Below are 8,821 nucleotides of genomic sequence, written 5' to 3' on the forward strand. Positions count from 1 at the left end.
TTTAATTATTTTACTTTGAAAAAGTACTCAAATATATATGGTTTCAAATTTATATGCTTTAAAATGTAATTAGTTATACCGTAACAAGATTTTAATTTGACATGTTTAATTTTTTAAGTTAACTCGAACAATTTCACTCGATTTGACTCGAATATCATTTCACTTGACTCAATTTTAAAAAAATTAAAATCAAGTCGAATGATAAAATAAGACTCAACAATTTAATTAACTCAAAATTTTTTACTCGAATTTTTTATTATTTGCATTGACAAAAGGTTTCATATAAATAATTTTAAACAAAAATATTATAATTATAGTAATTTTGGTGGTGGGTGATGGCTTTTTATTTTTATTTTTAAATTTAATTATTTCAAAGTAGTTAATTTGTAGACAATGAATAATAAATAGATACCAAAATCTCAAGAGGTGATGATATTTTGAAACATGATTCTATTATTTCGAGATTTCAAATTTCAAAATTGAACTTCGAAAATAGAAAGCATATCTTAACACATGACTTCAGTATCTCAAAACATCTAGATTGTTCACAGCCGAGTGCCCCCGGAATTGAACCAATAGCTTTTGTCACCGGAACCATGGTCTTGAACTGAATGTTTAGATTTATCCAATCGTGAGTGACCTTGAACTGTATAGGGCCAGGGCTTGAGAAAGTTATCTGGGCTAACTCCAAAGCTCTGCTGCCTTGGGTTTTCTCATTATTTGTCCAAGTTGATAAATATAAAAATGAAGTAGCAACTCCAAGTCCATAGCTTGTTCTAGCGACGCAAGCACCAACCTCACCTCACCTCACCTCTCTCTGTCTCGAACCCTAAGCTCTCTGTTTGGCTTCCAATGGATTCTGTCCAAACAAACCTTAATGATCCCCAATCTTTTTCTGTGCAAACCCTAAATTCATACAACCAAAACCCTCCTCCGCCTCCATCTCAGACATTCGATTCCGATCCTGTCCTTGAACACAACAACGCCAACAACGGTGCCCTGTCTAATCCCGATGCCCATTCCAATACTATTAACAATACTTCTTCATTTAAACCCGACATCCACAAGCCTCTACTGTCGGAAAATGGGTTAACTAACACCCATAGCGGTACCACAGACAAGGATTATTCTGGCGGGGAAGAGGAGACCACCAGCAGAAGGCGAAGGAGGAGCCGCTGGGACCCGCCCTCAAATTCCAACAACCACCAGACAGGTAATGATGAGTCTGCCTCTGGAACCAAGAAGAGGAAGTCCCGGTGGGCAGATGATGAGCCCAAGCCCGTGATTCAGCTCCCTGATTTTATGAAGGATTTCACTGGAGGTATCCAATTTGACCCTGAGATTCAAGCTTTGAATAGTAGGCTTCTAGAGATTAGTAGGATGCTTCAATCTGGATTGCCTTTGGATGATAGACCTGAGGGAGCTAGGTCTCCTTCGCCTGAACCTATATATGATAATTTGGGAATTAGGATTAACACCAGGGAATACCGGGCAAGAGAGAGATTGACCAAAGAACGACAAGAAATTATATCTCAGATTCTTAAGAAGAATCCTGCGTTTAAGCCACCAGCTGACTATAGGCCACCAAAGCTTCAGAAGAAGCTTTATATACCCATGAAAGAATACCCAGGCTACAATTTTATCGGCTTGATTATTGGGCCTAGAGGGAATACCCAAAAGAGGATGGAGAAGGAAACGGGTGCGAAGATTGTAATTAGGGGTAAAGGTTCCGTGAAAGAAGGTAGGCTGCAGCAGAAGAGAGATTTGAAGCCTGATCCTGCAGAGAACGAGGACTTGCATGTTTTGGTTGAGGCCGAAACACAAGAATCACTTGATGCTGCTGCAGCAATGGTGGAAAAGCTCTTGCAGCCTGTAGATGAAGTATTAAATGAGCATAAGAGGCAACAGTTGAGGGAACTTGCTGCGTTGAATGGAACAATAAGAGATGAAGAGTATTGTAGGTTGTGTGGTGAGCCTGGGCACCGTCAATATGCATGTCCTTCTCGCACCTCAACCTTTAAGAGTGATGTTTTATGTAAGATTTGTGGTGATGGTGGGCATCCAACAATCGATTGTCCAATGAAGGGAACTACAGGGAAGAAAATGGATGATGAATATCAGAATTTCTTGGCTGAGCTAGGTGGTACTGTCCCTGATTCAGCTAACAAGCAAAACTCTTCGTCAGTCAGTTCTGGAAGCAATCCTCCTTGGGCTAGCAGCTCTGGAGCTGCTGGAAGTGCACACCCTGGCTTAGGTTCCAATGCTGTTAAGCCCCCCAAAGAATATGATGATACTAATTTGTACATTGGATACTTGCCTCCTAGTCTTGATGATGATGGTTTGATTAGTTTGTTTTCTGCTTATGGTGATATTGTGATGGCAAAGGTAATCAAGGACCGGGTTACTGGACTGAGTAAAGGGTATGGTTTTGTGAAGTATGCTAGTGTTGACATGGCAAACAATGCTATTAAGGGAATGAATGGTAGTCTTCTAGAGGGAAGAACCATTGCTGTGAGAGTTGCTGGCAAGCCACCACAACCTGCTGTGCCTCCTGGTCCACCCACATTGTCAATGCCCGCTTACCCTGTCTCTAGTCAGCCAGTTGGTGCCTATCCATCACGACAATTTACAACTGGAGGTCCTATTCCTAATGCTGCTCCTGCTAGTTATGCGGGAAATCCAGTTCCATGGGGACCACCAGTTCCTCCTCCTCCCCCTTATGCCCCTTATGCCCCTCCTCCCCCTCCTCCTCCTGGCTCAACCATTTATCCTCCTGTTCATGGTCAGCCTATGCCACCTTATGGTTTGCAATATCCCCCACAAATGCAGACGGTTCCTCCTGGTGTTGCACCTCCACCTCCACCTGTGACTTCTAGTGAAACAGCACAAAGTTTTCCACCAGGAGTGCAATCTGAAAATAGCACGTCTGCCCCAGCTATGCCTGCTAATATCTACGGGAACTCAATGACTGCAATGCCTCCAAATTCACAATCTGCATATCCTACATCTTCTTTAGGTTACTCTTCTTATTACAATGCAGTTCCTCCCCCTCCCCCTCCTCCACTACCTACATCTTCCACAGATAATTCTCAGAGCCTTAGTAATGTCCCTTGGGCTCCAAACCCTCTTTTGACTCCGGCAGCATCCTCTGGAGAGAAAACAACCTATGGTGCAGATACTGAGTATGAGAAGTTCATGGCAGAGATGAAATGATGCAAATTTACACCGTTGATGGTTATATGCGGAGAGGTAATGTGTTAAACGTGTTTTCTTCATCTATGGTCATGTGCTTTTTTCTTATTTTATTTTCATTTTTAACAAACCATCACTTAACTATCTGAATACTTTTAACAGTGCCATGTGGTTCTGGTATGACCATACAAGCCAATTGCTCATCTGTATATATGGCAATGTGTTTTTTTTTTGGTCGCTGCAGTTGCAAAATTTTGGTTACTTATAAGAAAGTTAGAGCCTAAGATTGATAGTGCTTTTCTTTAGTTTACATTCTGTGCATTAAAAAATAAACTGATCTAAAATAAAGAATTCTGTCAGTCCATGATCAGGGTTTGTAATAGGAGTTTTCAACTGATTGTTTCTTATCTTTACATCTTTCATTATTTAACTTTTCTTTTAACCATCCATACCATTTTTTCTTGGTAATCTCATGTGACTTTTATATATTTGAAAAGGAAATAAGTGTTCAAGCCAGTCTTCTTCTAATGACTTAGAATTGTTCGACTTGGAATATTTGGAAAGGAAACAAATATGTGTCATGTTAAAGATTATAGTTTAACATTATAGTGCAGTGATCAGTTATGATATTGCTTGGACCTCACAGTAACTGCATATTTCCTTCGGGAAAATGCCTTCTGCTTTTGGGTTTCGCATATAAATGCTACAGATTTTATCTTCCAAGTCTCCTGTTATTTTATGTTTACATTCTTAACCATTTCCCTTGTTATTATTACATAATTTACAGGACTGATGTTTCTTGGAGCTCTTGTGAACCTGATTTCTTACCTCTTGCCATGACTTTGTTGGAAGTTTGGGACTCACATCTTTAACCTTCCTGTACTGTTATGATATTTGCAGAGACTTGGATACAAGTTCAGTTCATGAGGTTGCATTCTGAAAAGGCCGTTCAAATTTTATTAATATGAAATATTCAATCAACCTGTAGGACTTGGTTTTATGTTCTATGAATTCACATTGGGTTTCTGTTTTTCATCTGATTGCTAGTGTTACTATGGTTCCATTTTGTCAAGCTGTTTTCCACAAATGGTTCCTGACATTTCTTGTTATTATGTTTACTTCTCTCGGGGATTGTTTGACAGCTTTGTCAATTAGTTTAGCATATTATGCTATTTCCTGGTTATAATGCCCTTTATTTGTAAGGTTAAATTTGCCTAGTTGCTGTGCCTGGAAGCTTTCTAGCGTTTGTCGTTTCTGGTTGTTGGAGGTAATTTGTTAATATTAAGGCTGCAGGGTTATGTTCTCTCTATTATATGTATTTGTGTGTGTGTTTTTTCTATGATTCTATTTGTCTTTATATTACACTGATGTATCTTCTAAGTTCAGATCTGGCTGGTGAAAGAAACGACGTCTTTATAGCCACTTGGTTTTTCATTTTGTCTTTTCTGCTTCTTGAGCGGAGAAATAGCTCCCATGATTGCAGTCTGTGTGGGAAAGAGAATGACAAGTGTTTACTCATCAATAGAGGTTGTACATGGTCCAACTTAAAGTTGGATAGTTGTAAATTTAAGAAGTTTGATTTATGCCTTTTGAGTAATCTTTCATCTCTTCATATTTCTTTAAGCATACGACATATTAGGACAAAGAAGAGCAATCTTTGAACTAGTAATACTTCTCTAATAGGTTTTGGTTGTTCTAATTGACTGCTGAAGTTAAATGTTAACACTCTCAATAGCTATTATCTATTGACTGCTTAAGTTAGATGTTACTCTGTCTCTTCATCTTTCTTTAAGTATCCTTGTCCGACAAATGTTATGACATGGTTAAGGGGGGTATGATCTTCCAGATATATGGAAAAACTTAGTAAGGAACACTCATCTTTCGGTGCAGGCAACTTAGGCCATTATGATCCTAGTCATGGCAAATTGACTTTTGGAATCTGTAAAACTTGGTATGGTCTTCAGTGAAGAACTGACATGATGATTATAAAGCTCTGATGAGCTGATTAACTATTATATGATCCACTATACATAACCTTAATGTGTTTTCAACTGTTGGATTGCAGATTTCGTTGCATTTTTTATTTTCTATAATTCCCATGGCAACTATTTTTTTATGTATCAGACCATTTCATTTACTGTGCTACATATATTAGGTTTAACCTGTGTTGGTGTAACCTGACCCAGGATGCTTTTAACATTCATGCACTGCCTCAAAATAAAATAGTGGTATGGTCTTGCTGCAGTTTTTTTTTCTAATGGAGCATAGTATTGCTAGCTCCTTCTCCGTCTTTTAATAATTTAGAATTGTTGGTGATGCATTACTGACCTTATGTTTCTAAAACTTTAGAATTGGTGCCTGGTTTGTAAGGATGAATTTTGATGTCATATATATGAAAAGGTGAATACTATTTCTTATGTACTTGCTTTTCTGGGGAATTCATTGATGATAAAATATTGAGACTGACAGTTCCATTCTGTATCGTTAATTTCACATGTTGGTGTGCTTATATTCCGTGTCTATACTGATTAACCACGTGGGTTTCTTCTTTTGCCTTTTTCTTTTGTGCTTGGTATTTGTGAGGCTGGAGATAGTTTTAAACCAAGATTAATCTGCATATTGCAATGTCTTTTAATTATGGTGAAACTAGTAAACCACCGCTTTGCCTTATCCTGGATTTTTCATTCTGTAATCCTGGTAGGTTAAATACTGAGGCAGACAGCCTCATCCACATTTTTTTTTTGACCACCTTATCTGACCTTGTTATTTTGTTGAGTAAGTTGGTCAGGGTTTGCATGTTTTGAGATAATGGGATGTTTTGCAAGGTATGTGTTGCTGTCAGAAGTTTTTGTGGACTCCAATGAAAGCTTTTTGGTATATCGGCTAGTACTGGCCTAGCTTCATGGTCTTCAATAGAATGAATGGCTTTGTTCCCATTTTGTGTGTAGCGTTAGGAGAGTGTTGGTGTAGTGTGCTTATATAATGGAGTTCAGAATTTTTGTATAATCTGTTAGCTGCTTAGTGGCGCTTCTTGTTGGATCTCCTATATATCAAGTGTCCAGAAGTTGGTTATTGTATATGATATAATTCACAGTTTTTCTCTTAGATGAGTGGAAATCCTTGTGTTTTGTACCTTGGATCTGGTTTTCTGGACAGCATTGAGACAACCTTGAAGTTAATTACACCTGTGGCTCATTCCTTTTATGACGTGCTTTATATTTCCATTATAATCATAGCACAATTTGATGATAATGAGGCTTATATGCCCAAATAAATTGCCAACAATAATTACTTTGCAGGTCTCATATTATTCCTCTGGGTATTTTTTTGCTAGCAGTAAAGATCTTGCCCTAATTGGTGGCAGGAAGGCTGTCTTTGGTCTTTCCTCTGAAAAGCTGGTCCCGAATCCTCATTTGAACATATATGCTTTAGGTGGCTGGTTTATTAACCAATTAAGCCATCCATACGCAACATTTATTTCCTTCTCGGTACATTTTTATTTTTGTTTACTATTATGTTGCTCTGCTCCCCCAATTGTTTTTTTCCCTCTGAAAAGCTGGTCCCGAATCCTCAATTGGGCATGAAATATTGTTTTGGTGTCTATCAAACCAAGTTTTCCTTACGGAACTTTTATCCCCTTTTCGGTATATGTTAACTCTTATTCTTGTTTAACTATAATGTCGTCTGTATTCTAATGGAAAAAATCAAGCAATGCTTTTGTGGCCTGGAAGCGCTTCTAGATTTAAAGATCAGGGTAGTTGAGGTCTTGCGGACCGGTGTTTTGAATTACATTTACAAATACAATAGGCTCAGTTACTTTGGAGTTGATGCCTGGAAAGCTTTAAGGAAAGTAGCACAAGTATGTTTAAATGGAGTCTGGACTATATAGGAGGATCTCCTATCCCTCCCAGTCCTTGAAAAAGTTTTGATGCATTCGATCGTAGTGTGTCTGTCAATCGTTAGTTAAGGACCTTCTAATATCAAATTTCAGATGTGATGCGAGGATGGTTACAACATAAAAATAAAATGCTAATACTATCAAGTATGTATTTTTCTTTAATTTATATGGTTAAAAGAACATCCTAATGTATCATTTTTTATTGTTTAAAAAATAAAATAAAAAAAGAAAGTAGAGAATTCAATTAAAAAAAAAGTCAAACTAGAGAACCTAATTTAAGGTTAGATCTCTATTACTGTTGTGGTTGAAAAGTATTTTTAGAGCAAGAAAAGGTCGAATAGTTTTGTGAAAAAAATGTGTTTATTAATTTTTAGCGTTTTTCATTATTGCTAAAAATAGCGGTTTTTTTAGATATGATAGTTAAGGGTGTTCAATCGGTTAATCGACCCGAAATAACATTAACCGAATTAATCAAATTAATTATATGTTTTTTAACCGAATTAACTGAAATAACATTAACCGAAAATAAAACATTAATTATATGTTTTTAATTTTTGGTTAAAATAAGTATAAAATTAATCCAATTAACGAATTAATCGAATTAACTGAATTAACGAATTATTTATATAAAATTATATTTTTTTATTTTTATTTTTAGTTTTAGATTTTTTATTTATTAAATTATTTGTGATTTTTATGATTGGGTTAAATAATTGGGTTGGGTTGGGTACTTGAGTTAATATATATTGGATTGGGTATTTGAGTTTATGTTGAATTGGGTTTGAGGAAATAGTAGGCTATTTATACATTATAATTTTTTTATTAATTTTTTCGATTAACCGAATTTTTTGGGTTAATCGATAAATTTCGAACCGAATTAATCGTTAACTGAAAACTCAAAAAAAATTTAACCGACCCCCAATAGAATTAATTCGGTTAACCGACTGATTAATCGAATTGATCGATTAATCGAATTTATTCGGTTTTACCCGAATTTTGCACACCCCTAATGATAGTAGAAAAGTAAAAAATTAGTTAAGTTATATGATATTTAAATAATTTAATACAATTATATATGAAGTATAAATTTTAACTTTTAAGTAATTAATAAAATCATTTTAAAATTAATTATATATAAAATATTTTTAAAAAGTTAAATATAATAATAAATAAGATTTAAAAATTTAACTCAATAATAAATGATATTAAATGATTTAATATAATAATACATAAATAAAAATATTTCGATAATTTTCAATTTCAAACAAAAGCTAAAAGCTAAAGACATTTATGCTCCCTTTGGATGCAAAATAAGCCATGGTGAGATGGAATATTGAGAGAGTACTCCTTTTCACTGCATTGTTTGATGTTTGGATAAGTGATGGTGAGCTGCGGTTTAAAATTTCTATTTCACTGTTGGTTTTATTTTGGACTGGAGTTAAAGGTATTAGTAGGAAAGAAAGCACCTGCAGTGAAAAGCTATTTTCTCACTATAACCTTCTTGTTCTTATTCAAGTCCAATAAAAAATATTGTTTGTATTTTCATGATAATAAATAATATTTTAAGTGGATTCTATAAAAATAATTATATAATTAATTAAAATATTTATAATAAAATATATTGTTTGTATTTATATATTTATAAATATCATAAGATACAAGCTGAATCGTTTTATCTGTTGCTGATCAAACATGAGTTAATTCACTTTCCTTCTTTTGTCTTTTGATTAT

At 35.4% G+C, this 8,821-nt stretch overlaps 1 protein-coding gene across 2 annotated transcripts; it reads left to right on the forward strand.

Annotated features, from left to right (window-relative positions):
• Positions 1 to 415: 415 nt before the first annotated feature.
• LOC108456737 (splicing factor-like protein 1) lies at positions 416 to 6,279 on the forward strand. 2 transcript variants are annotated; one of them, XM_017755366.2, is made up of 2 exons: positions 416 to 3,249; positions 3,980 to 6,279. In XM_017755366.2, the coding sequence occupies exon 1, from the start codon at positions 853 to 855 to the stop codon at positions 3,211 to 3,213; it is 2,361 nt and encodes a 786-aa protein (XP_017610855.1). In that variant the 5' UTR covers positions 416 to 852; the 3' UTR covers positions 3,214 to 3,249; positions 3,980 to 6,279. The 2 variants fall into 2 exon arrangements, with proteins under 2 accessions (XP_017610855.1, XP_017610856.1); XM_017755367.2 differs by having other exon boundaries at positions 447 to 3,249; positions 4,093 to 6,279.
• The last annotated feature ends 2,542 nt before the right edge of the window (positions 6,280 to 8,821 follow it).

The sequence above is a fragment of the Gossypium arboreum genome, unplaced genomic scaffold (genome assembly GCF_025698485.1).
Source record: "Gossypium arboreum isolate Shixiya-1 unplaced genomic scaffold, ASM2569848v2 Contig00330, whole genome shotgun sequence".
Lineage (NCBI taxonomy): Eukaryota > Viridiplantae > Streptophyta > Magnoliopsida > Malvales > Malvaceae > Gossypium > Gossypium arboreum.